General features: G+C 35.2%; 1 protein-coding gene across 24 annotated transcripts in view; it reads right to left on the bottom strand.

Annotated features, from left to right (window-relative positions):
* Window positions 1–23692, bottom strand: part of RALGPS2 (Ral GEF with PH domain and SH3 binding motif 2) — a 156177-nt gene that overhangs the window by 17976 nt on the left and 114509 nt on the right. For 13 of the 24 annotated variants that reach the window (XM_070591645.1, XM_070591646.1, XM_070591654.1 and 10 more), the window contains 8 exons: window positions 18762–18899; window positions 17464–17554; window positions 13196–13263; window positions 11270–11405; window positions 10301–10452; window positions 7052–7106; window positions 4357–4434; window positions 2646–2751 (listed from right to left, as the gene is read on the bottom strand). In XM_070591645.1, coding sequence (XP_070447746.1) covers window positions 2646–2751; window positions 4357–4434; window positions 7052–7106; window positions 10301–10452; window positions 11270–11405; window positions 13196–13263; window positions 17464–17554; window positions 18762–18899 — 824 coding nt within the window. The remainder of the gene's footprint in view (window positions 1–2645; window positions 2752–4356; window positions 4435–7051; window positions 7107–10300; window positions 10453–11269; window positions 11406–13195; window positions 13264–17463; window positions 17555–18761; window positions 18900–23692) is intronic. The other 11 variants (XM_070591658.1, XM_070591669.1, XM_070591660.1 and 8 more) reach the window with 1 other exon arrangement.

Below are 23692 nucleotides of genomic sequence, written 5' to 3'. Positions count from 1 at the left end.
CCATATCCGCCCTCCCCTGTCTTCATATCAAGCCTGTACTGCATGATCCAGCACTATAACCATTCCCCTCCAAATATTTTAATATCACTGTCCTTCTCTCCTGATATAACCTTAACCCTAGATAAACCTAACCATACGGGACTGGCACCGTGGCCGAGTGGTTAAGTTCACGCGCTCCGCTTCAGGCGGCCCAGTGTTTCGTTGGTTCGAATCCTGGGCGTGGACATGGCACTGCTCATCAAATCACGCTGAGGCAGCGTCCCACATGCCACAACTAGAAGGACCCACAACGAAGAATATACAACTATGTACCGGGGGGCTTTGGGGAGAAAAATGAAAAATAAACTCTTAAAAAAAAAAAAATACAGGCGTCCTCAAACGCCATTTCCTTTAAAAAAAAAAAACAAAACAAACCTGACCATATGATTACTTGGCACCACATCACAGTAACCCAGTATTGTTGGAGAAATGACATAGTTGTGCCAACTGATAAAATTATGACCTCCAATCTCAAAAAGAAATTAATAGTACTTCACTTTTACCCAATCAAGTCATTATACTCTCTCTCTGGAGACAATTATTTCATACCTTCTCTTCAAAATTCTAATATTCCACCCCCTGATGATATTGCATATTTCCTAAGAAAAATAGATGAAATCTGGTGAGGACTACCTCACGTTCCCAGACCAATTCCATCTACCTACCTATGTGTAGACCCACATACTCAGCCTTTCTTCCTGCTACAACAGAATAGTTAAGTGTGCTTCTAGATTCCTACTCTCTCTCACTTTCTCTAGGAATTTGCTTTTGCAATTTACTCGTCTCTCTTCTGCATCTCAATTTCTCTCCCTCTACCATCCTTATACAAATGAGACTTAACAGTACTCTCATCTTTGAAAATCCCTCCACTGACCCACCCCCTGACCTGTCGGGCACCATCCAATTTCTCTGCTCCTTTACACAGCATAACTTCTTGCAAGGTTGTCTCTAATTCCTGACTTTACTTCTATTTTGCCCATATTCTTCTCGACTTTCTTCCAATTAGGCGGCTGCTGTCAAGGTCACTGATCACTGACATTTTACTAAAGCCTCTGTTCTCATCATAGTCAACCTCTCGGCAGCATGTGACACAACTGAAATACTTTGCTAGGCTTCTATTCTAGCAATCCCTTAGCTTTCCTCTACACACTAATAGTAGTCCTTTAAATGCTACAGAGCTCCAGCCCCAGCCCTCTTTCCTTCCCTGGCTACACTTTCTTCATAATCTATCTCACCCAGTCCCATACTTTCAACACTATCTGTATGCTAATGACTCCCAAATCTTTATGTCTGGCCACCACCTCTCTGCTGAACTTTTGAATGGGACTTTTTAAAAAGCCAAAATGACATCCCCACTTAGATGTCTAATAAGCATATAAAACTGAACTTGGCTAAGACTCTCCTGCCCCCTCTCAAAGAAACTTTCCCTATTTCAGTAAGTACCCCCAACATTCACCCAGCTCACTCCAAAACCCAGAAGCTATCTTCACTTCCACTCTTTCTCTCGTATATCACATCTACTACACCATCAAGCAATCTCGGCCTTTCTCTCCTCCACCGCCTCTACTTTCAATGCTCACTTTTGGCCTTCCTGTCTTCTGAACCGGAGAGCTTCACATGGCTAACGCTCCTTCCTTATTCAGACCTCGGCTCAAATGCCTCGCTATGGTGACGTCTCTCCTGATCCTTTCCTTCTCCACCCCATTACCTTATTTTAAGCACTTATTTTCTATTTCTCCTCATTGGAATGTCACCTCCGTGAGCCAGGTACTTTGCCTCATCTTGTTCACTGATCTATTTCTGGCATCTGGCCCGCAATAGGTGTGGTACTGCCTCCACTGACATGCTATTCTGAGTTCACTAGCTGGCCTGGTGTAGCTTCCTGATCGTATGTGCCTGAGGTTTACTGTAATGTAAGCAGCAAAATCAGATGACTTAGATGTAAACCGTTTTTACAGTTTAAGAAGCCCTCATATCTTTAAAAGCTCTAAGTGTGGATATATGTCAAAGTTTTTATTCCACATTAGATAAATTATAACATTTGAGAAAAGAAAAAAAACCCTTTTTTCATTAGTAGTCAAACTACTGTGCTGCTGTTGAGAAGGAACAAAGTTCCACATTACATGTGAAAAGCTTTGTTCCACTAAGCTTTTTTTAAAAAAATTAATTATGGTTTGGAGGACATTTAATATGTAGGTTCTATTTTATGTAGGAACACAAAACTGCATTAGAGATTTAAATAAACAACTTAGGAGTGACAGAACTGGGTGAATTCCATTTCTTAGGGTTGTTACTCTCTATTCTTTATTTTTCCTAAACTCATTACTAAAACATTTAACAATATATCATTTTGAGGTTCTCTGAGAAATGACTGTGTAAGAACTATATCAGGGAGCAAAGAGAAGTAGAGGAGAACCTTGATTCAAACTCCCTAAAGGGAGGATTTCCCTGAGATCTAAACTAAGAAACACGGTGAGGCAAGCGCATATTTTAAATTATTTCAAATGTACTATATATCTGATTTTATTTCAATTTTCTTCATATATTTTAGGGTCCTATGTATTTGCATATTTTTAGAGGTATGTTAAAATATAATAAAATCTTACTGTAGGCTTTTTGCCTTCTTTTAACAAAGTTTTTCTCCTGAGAACACCCTGAATGGTAACAGCTCCTGGATATAAATGTACTGCCAAATCTTCTGATTCTGCAGAACTATAATAATAAAACAAACAAAAAAAGAACAGGTAAGAGCTTTTGTGTTTAGTAGTTGTCAAGGAGGTACTTAAATGAAATGTAATTATTCTTAATTTTACAACTTTGTTACTGTATTCAGAATGAGAAGACACTGACTATAAAGGTTTATTATCTGAAATTCATAAGCTGTCACAAAAGTTAATCAAGTTATTAAAGTCAGCAGACGGTTAAAAAATACATACTTTATTACATATTTGAACAAGTATAAGTTAGAAAATATAGAATAGTTCGATTTAGTAAAGATTAAGGACTTAAGACTTTTCCTTCTTCTTAATGTGCCACATTGCATCATTGCTGCAAACTTTTTTTCCCCATTAGAAATTTTAAGTCCTGGTAGGAAAAATGAGGATTCTATTTGTTAAAAGTATTTAAGCACATAAAACTCAAAACAAAAATAGCAGAAGCTCAAAAAAGGAAAAAAGAAAAAGAAAATCCATGCTTAATTTAATTCTAAAATAAGTGAAAAAAGTAATAAAGGCAATAACAACATATTTAAAAAATTGGCCTTCTGCAATAAATTTTAATGACATTAAAATACTGTCAATGCATAAGTGTTTGATTATAGCCTACAGCTCTCCAAGAAAGGAAGCACTTCAAAACTGAAGATTTCCTTTTCATATATCTTAAGAAAACCATCACAAAAGAACCAAACATTTAAGTATCCTTCCCCAACTGATTTAAGGTCCTATATTCAAAACAAGAATAATTTCTACATAAAGTCAATTAAAACATACACACACACTAACAAAAAATCTGTCATTCTCTGGTGATTTGACATGACCTGGAGAATTCCTACAACAGCCAAGAAAAATGAAGTTTGCTAGTTATCCCTTAATGATTATTTAGGTGTCTTCAAAGTGACTTAAAAACCACTAAAATTTCATGATACAGCTATTTATATTTAGGGAGATATACACAAGGAGATTAGACACCATCAAATGACAAAGTTCTCTTCTAAAGTTGGCTATTTTGCTGTGCTACAAATTGGTTAATACCCCATCACCACTAACCTCCAGCCCTCAATCAATCTACCATCCTTGTTTCCTCTGCAGCTGATACAGTGCAGCAGGAGATCCGGTTTAACTAGAACAACCACCAAATGAAAAGGAGTTTAAATACAAAAATACTACTTAATGAAACAGATGTCTAAATTCAGAATCTGCAGTTTATCTGAAAAACTCTTAAAAAAGACAAATTGAATGTAGACTTGCTAGCAGAGTAAATGCTTTGACTGCAGCCTTTGAATGACGAGCAGAGTTTTGTATTGCTCATCCATTAAGAGAAGCATTAGAAAGACCTGGGTAGTTAACAGGCTACCAACTTGGAATTATTTTAAAAATGTGACATAAAGATGCAAGTTTTAGCAACCAGCTCTTGGATTAGAAAGAAGAGTTCAAATTTATCTCTAGATTGAATCTTGCAAAGAAAGTTTTCCTGGGATTTCTTTAGTTTTTAAACCAATTAGTTGAGAAAGAACAGATATGATGTGAGACCACACCCATGTAAGCCAATCACCAACACCAGAGGGGAGTTCTGTGACCCCTGAGTGCAGGGGAATTGTACCTGCTGGCCTTCATGTGGCTTCGATAGCCATTTCGTGCCATTCGTGTCACCGGGCCGAGAGAATGGTATAATCTGTTCCTGTTGGATTCCATTATAAATTGTATATATTACATATACTTTTATTCACACAATCATCATCAATACCTAGAACAGTATAATAATTTCTTTGTGTAATCTAACTTTCTAAATCCTACAAAAGGATAGTATCTGATTGTTCCTTTCTTTTTTAAAGCATGCAGCACACACTATAAAAATTTTTTCTTCCACCATTGACTCTAGAAACATTTATAGATGCTTAGTACATACCATACATTTATATATACATTCGCTTTTACAAATCTGCTAAAATAATTAAAGAGCTATTTACAACCAAATACTATCAAAACCTGAAAAATATTTCAAAAATCCTTTTGTTTCTATTCTGGTTCTTGGATCCTAGTTTAAATATGATACCCGGGTTTACATAAATAATTCATTTTTATTATATGTCCCTATGAAGACACCTAAAAGCAATGTGGCTTGAATACCTTATTTTCCTCTCTATCCTTTATGTTAAATGCAAGAAAACTAATAAAAGAGATGAACTGAGTAATAAAGGCATTATTTTATTTCTACTGATAAAGCCAATAAATGATAAAAATGCTATGAGTCAATATTTATCCAAAATGGCATGTAATACTTAAACAAAGGAAATAAACACGCACACGTTGAATCACTGATACTTCTTTGCCTGGGAAAAGCCAAAAGAAGTACTGTTGATAAATGATATTTAAAACAAAAAGCATTGTTAGCAACTTAAGCAGCAACATATTTGATGTCTCCAGGAAATAAGAACAGAAAATGGCATGTTTAACAGTCAGAGTGCTATTTTCAAGGTCACTATTCATAAGAAGTATTTTATATCCTAGTTCTTTATCCACTTTTTATTATTTCATGTCTGAATCTTGCTGGGCAGCATTAATTTGCTCTCAAAATATTCCAAGAGTCACTGATTTAAACTTGGCACGAGTAGATTTTTATTAGCTGCAAATGTCTGCAAAGCAAAACATTTGTCATAAAAGAAAAATATTGTTTTGAGATGTGAAGGTAACATCATTAAATACTGTCTTCAAAAGTAGCCTGCTGGGATAAGACCGCGTTATTTAACACAGCACCACTATGGTTACACACTTACAACTCATGCAATCTGAGAAACAATTTTGTTCACCAATATTTTTTATCTAAAGATTACAATCTACTCTATAATCAACATCTGATGGTATCATGCTCTTTCTAGAGCGAAAGAACTAAGACTATTTGTACAGACAGCAGGCCAGCGGCAACTCTTGTGTTTTTCCTGTTTCAGGCAAACCCAAATAAAGAGATTGAAAGTAAAAGTTGGAAGAAACATAATAAGCAAACACAAATTGTTAAGGATCCCCCAAAGCAAAGAGAACAAAACTTGGGAACACTAATAATTAGAGTAGAAAGGTTCAAAAGGACTTTGAAATATTGAGTTTATGAGTAAAATCTTAATCATGTAGTGGTGAGAAATCTTTAGGAAGTTTCATCAAGAACAAAGATATAATTTTCCAACTAAACAGAATGAAACTAAGAAATTCAAATATAGTTTAATTTCAACTGTATAGTTAGTATAACTTTTTTATTAAAAAGTTATTGATGAGAAGTTAGGTTACTAAATATTTTCAACTCCATCAATTTTAATATCATGCTCAAAATTCAATCTAAATGACACTCTTGTCGCTTAGAAAAAGTTGCTCAGTTTATATACAAAAGGGAGCAATTATTTTGGTCAAGAGTCAAGTACAAAAATGGCAGAACTGAAATGGTCATAGACAACATTAAAAGTCCTAACGGACATTTAGTAAATAATTATTTGCACAGTTTGGTTACATTTTTAAGGAGATCTTATATTGGAGGATCAATATAGCATGATATTTGCTGCAGGCAGATGACAGCTATCATACCTTAAAGCACTAAAGAAAGGAGAAGGGAGCATGACTTGTACTTCAGTATAAATCTGTGCTCTGTGCAAATTCTTAGTTAATGGCAATTTAAATTCAAACTTTAAGCTGCTTTCTTTATAGCATAATTTAAAGTTTACTAAGTCTTTCTGCCCTCAAAAGTAGCAGAGAATAAATTTGACAATTCTACTAAATGCCTTAAAATTACTTCAATGAACTAAAATTAAAGGAAATAATTTTTCTTTTCTTTTCTTTTTTTTTGGTGAGGAAGATTGTCCCTGAGGTAACATCTATGTCAATCCTCCTCTATTTTGTGTGGGTCGCCACCACAGCATGGCTTGATGAGTGGTGTAGGTCTGCGCCTGGAATCTGAATCAGTGAACCCCAGGCGACCAAAGCAGAGTGCACTGAACTTAACCACTATGCCACCAGGCCAGCCCTAATTTTACTTTTGAACACATTAGTAGCTAAGTTAACAATAACTGGTTATTATTATTTTTAAATGTACTAAAATTCAAATACATGTGTCAAGCCACCAAATAAACATATATTTGCTAGATAAGACTCAATTCCAGACTTAAATACCAACTTCTTATTTCTACTACCAGCAGGAAGCTTAAACAGTTCCATAGAGATATGTAATAAACATTATCTCTTAAAATTCATATTATCATATACTTTAAGACAGACAAAATAAACTCAAAGCAGTTCAAATGGACAATTTTTCTTACCTTTCAAAAGCAGGCCACGAGGTCTCTTCACTTAGTTCAGAACCATCACTGCTACCTAAAATCAAAAGTTATTCTATTTTTTAAACATCAGAATTACCGTTTGAATTTTATATTTTAAAAATAAATTCTCTAACTGTGCTCATAAAATGACAACCATGTTATTTGTGGGTAAATATCCACATATTAATTTTTCATTCTAATATTACTGCTGCTAGATTTATTCTGCAATATAGGAATATAATGACAAGCATATCTAAAATAAAATAGCATAAAACATTTTTGCATGTCTACTTATAACTCAAATTCATTATGTTAATAAAAACTTTCCTACCATCAGATAATGCACATAAGCACAACATTTTTCCTTATCAGATTTGTCATAATTTAAGACCAATATAATTATGAAATTCTTAGAGGTTCATGGCACACTTCCTTTCCCTTTGTATTCCTTCAACCTAAGGATAAAAAGCTTAATGAAATTCAATTTTTGCCTTTAGAGGAAAGGTAGAAAGGATGGAATCTATATTAAAAAAAAAATGGTGCTATAATAATATAAAAGCTTTCTCCAGAATATCAGTTAAAACAGAAAGTTTTAAAACAGCTAAAGAAAAAACCGAGATGAATGAATTTGGGAGCATCCAAAACAGCTTAGATTGATTTAAAAGTTATTTGAGAGATAATTCTGGTTCTCAATAAAATTGATGATTAACACGTCCCTTATGTATCCAGCTGAATTGTCTATCAGACTTTCAGAAGCAGTGTTCCATGAGAGACTCAAACTCTAATGCTATAATGTATCCATTACACATGACAGATTAACACCTCTTCTATGTATTTAGAAAGGCACTAGCTGTGTATAATCCTTGAAAGAACTGACTAAGAGTCACTGAAATAATTTTCTGGTTGTGTGGTTCAGATGAGAAACCAGAGGTAATCTGTTGGTGGTGGTGGGGTGTCGTAGACTATCTTTTGATTTGTAGCATTCTGTGGTAAAGACTGAAAATTTAAGCATACTTAGTATGACTGACTTGCAGAAAAATGTAAGCTCTTCCAGAAGCATGAAGCTCAGAGTGGCTATGCCCCCCTTAGCTGGGCAAGACTACTTAGGTTACCCAGGATGTTATACCACAGTAGAAATGTTTGAGGCCACTGTCCCAAGCATTGGTTAATTTCTCCAGAGTACTTTCTCAAAGCCTCCATGGTACTGATTAATGTTGTATGTATAAGTTACAGCTAAGGAAAAAAGGCTTTTGTAATTAGGAATTTTGTGTGTTTGTAGTAACTCTACCATCTATGGTTTATAGACTTACTTTCTATTCAGAAGGTTAAAGCTTTAAAACAAAAACCAGGGAAGGTAATGTCTATGTCTAATGTTCTTAATTTACAAACAAGGATGTAATAATCTTTACCGTTTAGTTACTTAACAGCCTTACATAATTAAAAAATAAATGCAAAGGCAAAAATTCAAATAGTTTCTTTCTGTTCTAAAAGAAAGAGTTCTAAACCAAGACATTAACTGTAACTAAATGAAATAACTAGATAACTGTCTTGTGTTAACTACAAGAACATCTATGGAAAGTAAAAGCTACAAATAAACTAGAGAATAATAATTATCACTATAACAGTTATGGTGATAAAAAGCCAAATATTTTATATATATATACTTGAGAGCTGTAATTTTAAAAATTATTATTTTTTGCTTTAAGTGGCATGCTGTATTCCATAAGTGTAACAAGTGTTTAACTGGAAAAAAGTTCCTCCTTTCTTTTTTGCAAAATTATTCTGTATATTATTTTTCAGATTGAGGTTGACATTTGCATATAGACAACTTACAGCATTAATAAAGAGGTATTTCAGATGGCCAACTTGTTTTCTATTTTGTAAATTTTGTCATCATTTAATCATTTGCATTTATAAAAAGGGGAACATGAGAATAAAAAACTGCTGAATGGTGCTAGAAAGCTCTAAAGCAATTTCGTTTTCAGGGTTTAGAACTCTCAGGGGTTAAGGAAGTCAATATGTTCAAGAAAATGAACACCTTCTGCATTTCTTTGTATTAACTGTTCATCAATATTGAGATGATTATATTAATAATAATAGGCTTAGCCCTTGAACAACCTGGCACTTAATCACAGAGGAAGACATTTTCCTCATTTATTTCTTTTTAAAAATAAAAATAGCATTATACGGAGATTTTCGAATTATCAAGAGAAATAATGCTCATCTAGAAGATTTAGAAAATAAATAAAAGTTTAGGAAGTAGAAACAAATTCTTCTCTTCATCTCATATCCCTTTCTGGTATGGTCCCAATTTTACGCTCCCTTTCATAGTCACTATTTCTGTTTCCTTGTCTCTCATTCTCTAATCTACCACTCCATCAGGGCTTTGACCCCACTATTCCATGAAGCAACTCTTGTCCAGGTCACCAATGACTTTTATCTTGCCAGATCCACTGATCATTTCCATTCTCATCTTAGTTCTCTTTGTGTGCATTTGGTATTGACACATTCAATACTTCCCTCCTCCTGGAGACATTTCCTCTAGTGGGTTTTTGTGGTTTTTTCCCCTACTTCTCTGGTCCCTCCTTCGTAGCTTCCTTTGATGGCCAGTTGTTTTTTAAAAAATAATTTAATCAGACTCCTAAACGCCAGAATGTCTTCCACCAGTCCCATGGCTTGAAAATACTATAAATAAGCTAACACCTACACTTACACCTACAGACCTGACCTTACCTCATTGAGCTCCAGATTCATACATTCAGTTACCTACCTGACAACTCCATATGGACCAAACATATCCAAAACAGAATTCTTAATTCTCCAAACCCAGTCATCCTTCACAAATACCTCACCACTTGCAAATGACTGCTCTTCCAGTCTTCTCTACCTTGGGAATAGTACCACCATCTAACTAGCTGCTTATTCCACAAAACCGGGAGGCATATCCAACTCTGCCCTCTTCCTCATTCCCACATCCAAATGGCACTGAGTAACCAATCAACCAACCCACATTCTCTTCCACCATTACTCAAACGCCTCCTCTTTTAGAGTCAAAATCATCGAGTACTTTTTAAACCATCATGAATTATTAACTTCAATAGCTACTAGTAAGATGATCCTATATCTAATTGCTACTTGGCTTTTATCAAATTTTCTCTATTTGTAGTAGGGTTAAGGACATTTTCCCAGCTGAGTTTCGTTAAAAACATTTTACATAAGTTGGAACCCTCTCAGATAAATATTTCTCACCTATTGATATTCCACTAGAAAGAGTAGAACTTTCGGCTTGGCCTCGAGATGGTGCATGGGGCTCCATGACGCTATCATCTAATAGATGTCTTGGTCCTGCGTTTGGGAACGTTGCACTCTTAAACTCTGCTGTGTTCATTTTATGAATGAAACTGGAAACAAAGAGAAATATTTCATATCTTTTATTACTGTTACTAATTCAAGATATCAAAGATACTCTTATATAAAGATTCAGGATATAAAAGATTTACCTGATATCCTGAACTTACTTCTGAACTCTCATACTAACGAACACACAGATTTTACCATGAAGGCCTCAAACTAACAGTTCAGGGAAAATGTTTTAGGAATCCAAGCCATATCTACCTACACAACAGAGAATACTTCAATTTCATCCTCAGCTGCAGGTACATTAAAAAAGTGTTTTCACATTCACTTTTGGAAAACAGCTATTAAATTTTTACAAAAATCACGGCAAAGGTGAACCATGGGCCCCACTTTGAGAAAACAATCTTGCAAAGCTAATGAAGTTAAACAAAAAATCAGTTTCCATTTCTTTATATTTAGAAATAAAAAGACCAATTTTTATAGATCTTAATTTATGATAACTTACTTTGGTTAAGACAAGCAATGACTGTCTTGATACAAAGGTTATAAAAGGAAGGTTATTAGGTTATTAAAAGGAAAATGGCGTATTGTTTTCCTGATTTTATTTATGATGACACTCTGTAATGTTTGTTTATTTCCCCCAAATGTGAAGGCACTGTTGGGAAAAGCTCATTTCCAAATTAAGGTAAAGGAAGAAATAAATGCTTTAGGAAAGCAAGATATTTTAATGAAGCAGGAAAAGACTATTGTTATACAAATAAAATTTTGCAAGGACACTATTTTCTGTTTAATTAATAAATAGAAAATAAATCCAACTAGAAACAACTTAAAAATTTGAAAGATGAAATTAAAAATGCTGACTTATAACCCAAGCTATGGCACTTCCTATGTCCATGTGGAATCAGGTTCCGAGGGGACGGCGGTGTCTGTGGTAGTAAAGCTCCTTCAGCTGCCAAACTTTTTCTTCCACTTTGCGGAGATGCTCCTACTTCAGGACCTAAGAGTTAAATTTAAAAAAAAAAAAAAAGAGAGAGAAATCTTCAGATAGTTTCAAAAGACTGTTTTTTAATCCCTTGATATAAAATGTTTTAAATTTTAAGATAATATTAATGTTAAGTTTAACTGACCAAATATGAGAAATATTTATTTATTTATTCATTTTGAGGACGATTAGCCCTGAGCTGACACCTGCCACCAAGCCTCCTATTTTTGCTGAAGAAGACTGGCCCTGAGCTAACATCTGTGCCCTTCTTCCTCTACTTTACATGTGGGATGCCTGCGGCAGCATGGCTTGATAAGCAGTATATAGGTCCACACCTAGGATCCGAACTGGTGAACCCAGGGCCACCAAAGTGGAACGTGCGAACTTAACCACTGTGCTACTGGGCTGGCCTCTAGAGAAATATTTATTTTTTGAGTCTTAAAACATAAAATCCCCAAACATACAAAATCCATTAATTTCTATCTTCCTTGCCTTAAGTAGGCAGTATAAATATTTTGCCCCTTAATAATGCAAGAAGCAGCATTAGAAGAGATGGGCTCAGGGCCTCACAACACAGATGAAACCTGGGCTCAAGGACTTTGGTCTCTGAGGCCCAGTTCAGTGCTCACTTAGTTTTACGCATTGCTTTTTGATCCTTAGTTTCAGTTTCCTCTTAGACAAAGAACGCATAGCGTAGGTCAAGCATTCAAGTTAGAATTTAAATCTATATTCACACTGTTCAAGCTTATGGGAATAAAAAAAATACGACTCAAAAGTACACAGTGGGGGCTGGCCCGGTGGCACTGCGGTTAAATGCGCACGTTCCGCTTCTCAGCGGCCCGGGGTTTGCCAGTTCGGATCCCAGGTGCGGACATGGCACCGCTTGGCAAACTGTGCTGTGGTAGGCGTCCCACAAATCAAGTAGAGGAAGATGGGCACGATGTGAGTGCAGGGCTAGTCTTCCTCAAGCAAAAAGAGGAGGATTGGCAGCAGTTAGCTCAGGGTTAATCTTCCTCAAAAAAAAAAAAGAAAAAGTACACAGATTTGTCAAATATCACTAAGAATGAAAAGAAAAGAAAATTTAAGAGATTTAGACTGAAATATTTTCCTCTGCTTGGAATACTCTTCCCCCTAGTCATGATTTCTGCTCTCACTTCCTTCACATCTTCTTAGATGGGCCTTCAGTTTTAGAACATACAATAATATGAAGCTTAGTGCCAAGGTCTGTATTTAGAATTTCAAAAAAGGTACTTATCAATGATTTCTTAAATAATGCGTAATTCTCTTCAATTTTATACTTTTGATTATGTGTGGGATATGTATAATATCCCTAACTACAATACAACCGGTAAATTATGGTAACATTTTCCATACTTGGCCCAGTATTACAGTGAAATTTTAAAAAAATTGTCACCAAAATTGACTTCTGTAACTATTCAAATTAGCAGGGTTTTCCACTTAAACCACAGAAATTTCTAATGTAATCAACCCTCATTGCCTAGGGCAGTGCATTCTTAATAAAAAAAAAGAAAAGATATTCATAAACACTTCCCTATTTAATTTTCTGTCTGTTGATCTATTTTCCTTGATTAGTTGGCGTATTTGTATATTATTGACAAATTACCAGTAACAACTTTTTAATTAAAAAACAAAAACACTCAAACAGAAAAAACTAACATATTTTAATACCAAAAATAACTTTTTGCATGCAGTATAAAACGTGCTCAGCATTCCTGTCCTTTGGAGAGTGTCTTTCTCCTCAGCTACCTGACGTGCGATGTAGGAAGGAGAGACCGCGCACTAACCTGCTAGATCCTCCCTGGAGGCGGCCGAGCGTGGGGTGCTCGTCCCTGGTTCTATCTTTAAGGAAAGCCTGGATTTTAAAAAGAAGCAAAACACATAAAATGATTAACATTTGACAAAATAACATTAAAATCATGTATTTTCTCACAAAAAACTAAAAACATGTTTATAAGATAACCTCAGCCATATAATTTTCCTCAAGAGCAATCTCTCTCTTTCATACAAAGCTGATCTTATGGTTATTCTAGGAAATATTGGGGGAGAGGGGACATTAAAAAGTCACATTTAAAAACAGAAAAATCTCCCCAAGCTAACCCAACATTGCCAAGCAAATCAGCACGTTTCAAGACATCTGATGAATGACTCAAAGGTGACTGAACCTGAGGTTATACTGACACCTGAGCACTTAAATTCAGGAACGTTCACATATAATATTAAATATACTACGCAAATTCTTTCTAGAATCTTTACTGGATAGGCTAATTGGCCTGTGTACCACTGAAAATTTCAAAAACATCTTATTTAAAACTAACCATCCAAAAAACCAACCAAATCAACTTATCAAAAGAATCATCTATATAAACAAACAGGTTGTTTGCAAAATTCCTGGTAAATCCCGACCCTAAGCCCAAGTTTATTAGTTGGTCCTTAAGCTCTGTTTAGGATAATACATCCAGTTTCGAGTTCCATGGCAGAAAGAGGTTATGCTTCCTACCAATGGAAACTATTTCATGAAACAGGATCCTAAAGCAGTTGTAGAAAAGACTTTGGTGTAGCCCCTGAAGCCTATTATTATTAAGCATTTGTCTGAAAACTAATAAAGACCTTTTACTTTTTAGCATTCTACCAGCTTGGATTTTTTTATGAAATCGCAGAATACAGTGCAAGAGACATTCATAATAAATCTATTATGGATTCTTAACTTACTATTTCTTTGATAACCTAAGAGGGAATTACATATGATTATCTGCCAATTACCTGACAGTGTAAAATGCATGTACTAAAGAGATAAATGATTAACCAGAACTCTCTACTCTTTTTCTTTTTCCAGAGCAGTTGACTTTAATTATTTGGGCTACAGACCATACTGAATTCATTCATTTGATAAATGGTTATTGACGACTGTTTTGTGTTGGGCACTGTGCTCTCAGCACTGAAATATAAGAGACTAAGGCAGACATGGTGTCCCTGCTCTTCTGAAGCTTATGAAAAGACAAAGAAGTAAATGACATAATTACAATAAAAACAGGAAAAGAAAGCAAGCTATGGATGAATCACATTGCTATCAGTAGCAGCTGGTAACCGACAGCAGTATAAAACACAGAAGCATCTTAAGAAGCACAGCAGTGGTGGTCTAGAGGTTAAGTTTGGCATGCTCTGTGGCCATGCTGTGCTGGTGGCCCACATCCTAAAAAACAGAGGAAGACTGGTACGGATGTTAGCTCAGGGCAGATCTTCCTCAGCAAAAAAAAAGAAAAAAAAAAAGCACAGCAGAGAAGGCTAATCAGAGTGTCAGCTGCCTGTATCTTCATCAAAACACCATATAATAATACTCATTGAGAAAAGATATTATGCTAAGTATTAAAATGAAATAACTTAGGAAGATTTTCATCCTGATTAAGACACATGCATGTAATTAGTAATATCTATACAGGCTGCCTATACAGATGAAGTTTCCAAAAACAGAGGCCATTGGATAAAGAAAGTATCTTTCATCATAAAAACCATTTTTTTAACTAATAATTTTAACGGCTCTTATCTTAAAATGCTCTGATTTTCAATACAATTAATCAGTAGGCTCATGCAACATCACCGCATCTTTAGAAAAACAATCTCTCTTCTCAAGTCTCCCATATGATGCCCCAGCACCCTCGAAGGACCTGTCGTTCCCCAAGTGCACACACTGTTTCCCACCCCATTCCTCCAGCCATCCCACCCCCTGGAATGCTTTGCCTTACTCTTCATGTGGAGCTAACTCCTACTTACCTGCCAAGATTCAGCCTCAGGTGACACTGTCTCCTGAAGCTGTTCAGGTTTCTTTTTTCTTTGCTTTTCCCTCTTAAAACTGAGTTATGTCTCCCCTATGTTCCCAGAGCATCTCTCTATTATGGTACTATTTTAACTCTTTTGCAATCATCTGTTTCCTGGATGTGTCTTGTTGCATTAGATTGAGCTTCTTAAGGGCAAGAACAAAATCTTATTTTTGTAATCCCAGAAACTAGCACAATAACTCACCTGTAGCAAAAGCTTAACAAATATTCGTTAAACGAATTTAATGAGAAACCTGCTCTGGTTCTAGCTATTCATGAAAACAAAAATCAATATAATAGCATCAGCTTTCCTACAAAAATGAAGGTATCTTATGTCAGTTTATAGACCGTTAAGACTACTTAATGGCTTAAATGGCTAATGCTATCCCTTTTAGCAAAGTAAAAATTTGCTTAAATAAACACTTCAGTTTACTTTTACTGTAGTCAATAAAAATTTACCATCCTCCATAATTGTGCAACAATTTCTTAGACTTCACTTCTAAGTTAGACTTCAACTCTTCTTTTAAATCTAATAAATTTGTTGAGCCAGACAGAGAAGATTTTAATAGCTACGTACTCATATTTTGAGTTTCAAGATACCTTCTATACCTCACTGGACAAAACATGAGTGTTTTGTGATATGTAAGTAATTAGAGAGATGGGAGAAACAGTGGTAAATATAAGATACAGACCATCAAACTCAAGAAGCTTTCAACCTAGGGCAACAAGAGATCTGTGAACTAACTCCAGCCTTAAAAAGCTGATCCATCGACCTCAGACATTTTCAAATGAGTTACCATGCAAAGACTGTAAATAAAAAATAAAAACTGAAATAGAAATATAAAGTGCTAATATATATGGTGTGGGAGAGGCGATGGCAATACAGGTGTTTGCAAACATTAATGAAATTTTAGATATATTTAAGCATATATCCTGAGCTTCTTAATGTATTTAACATTTGAAGACAAGTTATTTCTAGGTGTTTTCCAGAATTTCCAGCCTTTTATCGATACTTATTCTGATCTGCAGAATTCTTTAAAAATCACTGAAATTTATGGAATAAGGAAGTTGATAATCACTATCATAAAAGAAAAATTTTTTTATATGATGCATTAATATTAAAAAAATAACCCAGTCTCTTTCACTCTGACAAATTTTTTAAGTATGACCTTCTAGTGGAAAAAATATTGGTGGAAGATACAAAGTTAAATTTGAAAGCTGGGGAATAACTGACATCACACAGCTGAGCAAAGTGTTTGAAACTAACAAACACAGCTAAAAGAAATAAGAGAAGCCTGAAGAGAAATCAGTTCTTTATCCTCTCATCTTTTGGGAAAAAACTGGCAGTTATGACGTATAGCATACTACTGAAAAATAAAAAGGGTTAATAATTCAAAAATTCCTTCCACTTTGGGCAGTATTGTGTTTAAGGAGAAGGAAATGGATATCAGCTATTTCAAAAGTGATTTTTAAAATCCTTAATAAAGGACTTCTTGTAACAGAGAAAAGGGTCAAGTGTGGCACTATATTGGACAAATATGTCTCCGACCTAGAGGCAAGAAGGGGCAATATTCTCCCAATCTACAAAAACAAGTTCAAAGATGTATCAAAAATTACAATTGGGGCCAGCCCAGCGGCACAGCGGTTAAGTGCCCACGTTCTGCTTTGGGGGCCTGAGGTTCGCCAGTTTGGATCCCGGGTGTGGACATGGCACCACTTGGCAAGCCATGCTGTGGTAGGCGTCCCACATATAAAGTGGAGGAAGATGGGCACGGATGTTAGCTCAGGGCCAGTCTTCCTCAGCAAAAAGAGGTGGATTGGCAGCAGATGTTAGCTCAGGGTTAATCTTCCCATCCCCCAAAAAATTACAATTAAAAAAGGAGTAATTTTCCTATTTGTAGACTGTTTCATTAATTTTTCAGTCTCTTAAAAGATAAAATTCCATAATGATTCAGTGCTTGAATATAGAGGGAAAGGAAGAAATTTAAGCTAGAACTATCAAACATCAGCTCTCAACAACCTGAGAAAGATGAAATACTTTTTAGTAAAAGATCAGATGAGGTATTTTTATATTGGCTCAACGGTATCAAGCAATCAAAAAGAAATACACTTACATCCCTTTACCATTGCATAATGCACTTGTAGGATACTATGTAAGATCTAGATATTCAAGTACATGGGGATGAAAGAGTGGAGGACAGGACAAAGTTATACAAACCACTTCTGAAGATCCAACCTACTTGTAATTATCATCTTCTACAAACTTTTGTAGTTCTTCTATATATTGAACGGAGTTCAGATATTTTTGGACATGAGGCAACATGGGAATATCTAGGCAAAATGGGATAAATAATTAATTATATGATAAAGTACATCTTAATTGTAAAACTTAAGCTAAAAAAAATATTTAAAGGGAGATTAAGGCCACATGGCACCAAAATTTAAATTAAATCTAGGACATTACTGAGGTAAATTTTTTTTAATGTAAAACTGAAGGTAATTTAGAAAATTACAGCTGCATCTTGATTGTATAAGATTTAAAAAAAAGCTCCATTTATAAAATCTCATATATCTGAGAAATTTCATACAAAAAAATCAGAGACTGCACTGCGATTTATATTCAAACCTCATGTAAACACAAGACGTAAAGGCAGTTATTACTGTTTTTTTTTAAAGGAGGCTGACTCCCATTTGTAAATGTGGTTTTTCTCCCCTACTTAGAAATTTCAAATAAAATTAATTTAACATCACAATTTGGTGTTATGGTAAAAAAAAACTGAGAAAAGGACAAAATAAGAGATTATTTATTATTTTAACTTTCAGTAACATTCTTCCCCTCCCACACACACTTTTAACAAAGTATATAGATGCCTATAAGTAAAGTTAGCTTTAAGACAAATTTATTTTAAACAAATGGATAATGTAAACTCACTGCTTTTTTAACACCACATATATTATACATAAATAGGCTACCTTTATTCTCTATCAAACTGAAAGTACCAAACATTTTAAAACATTAAAAAAAAACCCATCAAAACCCTTTTCTAATAATTTGGGCTTTTGTAAGCTCTTTCTATATTTGTGTTTCCATAAAATACATCTTGGGCTAAAAATGATTATTTACTCAATATCAGACTCAAGAAAGCTAGTCAATTGTTCCTGGGATCAAGGGTTTCAGCTCCTTCTCTAACTGAAAAATATGAGAACTGCTGACACGATAGATCTGGGAGAGCAAATGAGATGAAGATAACGGAAAATAATTTTGTAAATTATGTTAGGAAAGTTGCTACAAAATGGCAGAATTGCAAAAGATAAAACTTAAAATTTTAAATATTAAATACTTCAATTTCTTAAAAGCAAGATCTTAAGATGCTAAATACTAAACAGTGAAATAAAACCACCATTATTTTCCTTTATGTTAGGATGGATGTAAGAAATTGATGTTCCCTGATGTGTGAAAAGTGGCCCAAGATGTGTGTGAATGCATCACCAGGCTCACAGCAGAATAACGGCTTGGCACCTTCCTCCAGAGACTTACCATATTCACAGGACTGCTGTAAATCAGAAATTATCCGAAGGATGTTATTCATCAAATTTGATCTTTGCTCATTTTCTAGAATGCTGCCAGTTGATGGGTATGCTGAATCAATGTATGTTAAATCTGACAAATAGATACCTGAAATGAAATTAGATAAATGAGTGTTTTCCTACTTGTAGCTTGGAAGAGTATGACAAAGTGAAGGAGGAAAAAAAGCTAGTTTATAGCTGTATTCCAATATAAGGCATATTTAGAATACACTGTTACTAATACACTGCAGCACTGTTGAAACAAGACCATTGAGGCCTAGATTTCTATACAGTTGTGGTCAGACACATAAATAACACATGCTTTTTATAAATGTCTTCTTATAATACCATTTAAAAGTATGGTTTGAGGCTGGAGTTAGAAATGTCAGCACCTACAGGACCAAATGGAAAGAAGCTGAGCTCTGGAACTGGTTGGGCCTCCAGCTAGTTGGGTATAATGAAGACAGTTATTTTAATTTCTGAACCTCAATTTTTATGTCCACCTATTAGTACCTATTTCCCAAGTTGTGGTATAGCTTGAAGAAGTTAAGTTAGCCAGTCTAGCCAGTACCTGGCTAGGGTAGTTATTTAATATTAGTTCTAAAGCCCCTAGCCTTAAGTCGATAACTGTCACTTGAGACATAATTACTACTTTGAAAATTGTCTCATTCTGGTAGAAGTGTCTTGTTTTAAAGATTAACAACTGGATTTCTGAAATAGTTCATGTGACTAAATATTGGAGTTAGTAACTCCTTCCTTCTCTCTCCCCACCCCATGACTCCATTTCTCTGTATCAACAAAAATAACATATCCCCCCAAATAATGTGGTTGTACTCTTTCTGGATATGCAAGATCACTTACTTAATTATCCGCCCTGAGAGTTTACCATGCACATGTAAAGTGTATAAAACAACTAATGCTGGAGAGAAAAATACACTTTCCTACTTTTTCCTCATTATTCTATTTTCATGAACTCTCAGGGTGAATGAAACCAAACCCATGTGCCCACTGCCTTCCAAACAAGCCCTGTGTTTCTCACACCAGTTCTTCCGTTTTGAATGTTTCCTGGACTCCTCTCTGCCCATTTAATTATATCTTATATCCAGTTCACTGTCAGTTGTTCTTTAGTTTTCTCATAGATTTCAAGAAACGGATTTACAAACTGTCTAGTCCAACCCCCTCTTGTCACTGATGAAGAATCCGAGGGCCACAGGTACTAAAGGTGATGTGTCTAATGTCACGCAAACTGTCAGTGACAGAGTTGGCTCTCAAAGCTTTCACTTGTATCGAGTTTTTTTGGGTTACATTCTATTATAAACATACATTATCTATGCCATTCACTTGATAATTTATGCCTTTATAATCTCTTCAGTTATTTAAACCTTCTCATTTTTATATCTTATCTGTTTGAGACTACAAACTCATTTAAGGTAGTTGCTCTATCTTGTGCTCTAGGAAAAGGACAGCAGGTGCTTGGTGCATCGTAAAAGGCTGGCCATGGCAACCCTTCTACTTATTCTAGTGTCTCTCCTTCTCCATTCAGTAAATCTTTACAAGTATGCTTTAAGCCACCTACCATAAACATTTCTTTTTCTTCACAGACTCTTAACTTCTTTTTTTATGACTTCAAGTGAATCTACAGCCTAGCTCCTCTCCTTTTCCTCCAATCTCAGAGGAAGAAGAACCCCTTTCTTTGCAAATCTGAACTGTGATTTTGAATCTAACTGCCACTGCTTCCTTTACAACATCCGCTGCTGCCTCCACTGCCACTCCCCCTCCACCGGCTGCTTCCCCAGAACCAAGGCACACACTTAAATCCCCTGTTTAAGAAAACAAAATGACTCAACAAAGGACTCTTGCCTCTTTCCCTTCAACAAACACCTTGAAATAGAAACACACACTGGTACACTCTTATTTTATCCTTCATTCTATTTTTGATGTAATATTTGAGACACATAAAAGTTTACATGTGTAAATTTGGAAAAACGGAAAAAATTGTGATAGACTCTGAAATAGGCAAAAAAGTTACTAGGTGTCCTGTCTCCAGTGCACCCTTTTGGCCCTTTTGAGCTGTTTTACAACTCTGGAAGTTGCTGAAAACTAGTAATAATACCAATTCTTGTCCATGAAAACGCTAATGAATTATGTCCAGTGGCAGGTAACTGATTATTGCCCTGTGCATGTTGACCAATTTTGCAACTATTTGTACATTCATTTCAGCAATCCTGATTGCCTATATGTATGTGTGATACTTTGAATTCTCCCTTGAAATGATTGTAGAATCTTCCTGATTCCCTTATAAATGTAATGATTTACATAAAACCTTTGACGTGTTTATTTTGTACTGGTGTGAGAATCATGATTTTATATTTTAAAAAATTATACTTTAACACATGTAACAATCGTTGTTATCAAACAATATAATAAACATTTGTGAACAACCAGTCAACTTAAGAACTACAACATCACCAATCTGTTGCATCATCTATGCTCCTTCCCTATGTCATCTCCCTGCCTCCTGTCCAGAGGTAACCTTTACTCTGAATTTTAAGATTATTCCCTTGTGTTTTTGAAGACATGTCTGTATCCATGAACAATATATTATTTATTTTTGCTTATTTTTGAGTTTAAAAAAAATCATATTTTATGTTTATGTGACTAAATTAAATGATATCAGTAAAGTTAGGATAGGTACACAATAAGTGATTATAAATATTTGTTAAATTTTTAAAAATATGGTCTTCTGTGACTGCTTTGTTCTACCATTTTGTTTCTAAGACCTACTCATGTTGTCTAATGTGGCTGTAGCTGATATTTCTTAAATTGAGAATAAACTAATATGTAAGCACATCACAATTTACTTACTCATTTTATTTGATAGACTTCTGAATTACTTCCCCTCTCCTCTCATGTTGCTATAGACATTCTTGTACACATTTCTTGGTATACATGTATATATACATATACACATATTTGGTGTATATATAGTATATTAATGTTTAACTTTACAAGAAAGCAGCATATTGCTTTTCAAATCTATATCAATTCATACTTCCACTGATTGTATATAAATTTTTACTGATCCACACTTGTGCTAACACTTGATATTATCCGTCTTCACATTTTGCCAATCTTGTAAGGATAAAATGATATCTTGTGTTTTAATTTTCATTTCCTTGATTAGTAATGAGGTTAAATATTTATATTTCTATGAAATGTCTTTTGTCCATTTTTTTCTCTGGATTGTCGTTTTCTTATTGATTTCTAAGTTCTTAATAGATTATAGAAACTAATCCGTTTGGCAGTTGAATTTCATCCAGTCACTCTTCAACCCACTCTAACAGTCTGAAAGCTCTATCTACCTCGCTGCTGAAACTTCTTCTGGGAAAGGCATAAACAACCTCCTTATGAACTCTTGAAACATCTCTCTTGCATTTTTACCATTCCCTTTGTTCCTTGGTCTACTGGCTTGAACCTTCCTAGCATCCCGCCCTCCTCCATTCTTCTTTTTCCTCATGTTCCCTGGACGCTGGCATTCCCCATGGTTCTGTCAGTAATCTCACTCTACATGTGCTTGCTCTGGATTACTTCTGTAGCTGCAACTATTACCTAATTGCTGGTGACTTGCCAAATCTCTCTAGAGATCTGGGCTCTTGACTTTCATTTTAAATTTAACACATCAAACTAACATTTATCTGTCCCTAAAGATCTGCCATTCCAAGTTCCTACCTTGGTTAGTGATATTACTAACTGCTAAAACTAGAAATCTCAAAATTGCTCAAATAAAGAAAACTCAGGAGGCACTTACTATCTCACATTTTCCCCAGATTAAGCTGTTAGCAAATACAACGTAATCACTGGATGGTCCAATAACGTGCTGCATAATATAAATCAGAGGCTACAAGCTGGCGGCCATCTCTCTCAATGTTTTTAAAATCAGGAAATATTTAAATGACTCTCTTTTCCTAAAAAATGGAAGAGATCTGGCAACAATGAGGTAAACCTGAGAAGAGTGCAGATCCTTTTATATTAACGGCAAGGACACCAGTTTGTCATTACCCTCATTTTCCTGTTATCTTAGTTCTGGTTTATTTCATTTATTTACATTTATCTGCTTCATTCTTGTGAGCATTTGTCTTTATACGCCTTTTAGTTTGCAACACCTGGTATACCTATGTATGTCACAGGAATCTAAAGAAACAATTCTGTGAAAAAAGGTAGAAACCAAGCTGACTAAATAAAACATGTGGATCAACAAACAGGTGATGGTAGAGCCTATCAGAAAGAGAAAAACAGCACAAGCTAAAAAGAGGAGGGGAAAGCTACACGTTCATATAGGAAGTAGAAGCTTAAGAGTTGCATCTAGAAGCAGCAATCAGCAATCACACAGTCCAGGGAGAGACGGAGGGGCACAGTGCTCTGGAGTCAGATTCCAACCCCACTTCTACCACTTAGTACTAAGCCGATCACTTAAGGTGGCTGAATTTGTGTTTCCTCAGCTGTTGAGTTGCTTAATCAACATTTCTTGATTTAATGAAATAGCAGAGTTAGTGCTCAATTATTAATTCCCTGTCCAGCCCCCTCATTTTACAGCAGGAGAACTGGGCCAGAGGTAGTAAAGTGGCTTGTCTAAGTTCACACAGCTAGTGGGTAGTCAGAACTCTTCCCCACCCCCACCCCCCCCCCACTCAGGCCAGGGTCATGTTTGCTTTTAGATCACAACACATCAACGAATAAGAATGACCTTACTCAGACAGGAGGAGTCACGCTGTGGAATAGGAGGAAGTGGCATTATATAACACCAGGATTTAAGTTTAAAAAGTACTAAATTTCTGAAAGAATTTTATACATAGATTTCCACTTATTTTTGGTAATTATATACCAGCAGGTTCATCTTAAAAA

The sequence above is a fragment of the Equus przewalskii genome, chromosome 23 (genome assembly GCF_037783145.1).
Source record: "Equus przewalskii isolate Varuska chromosome 23, EquPr2, whole genome shotgun sequence".
NCBI lineage: Eukaryota > Metazoa > Chordata > Mammalia > Perissodactyla > Equidae > Equus > Equus przewalskii.
This window is presented reverse-complemented; position numbering and strand designations above follow the sequence as displayed.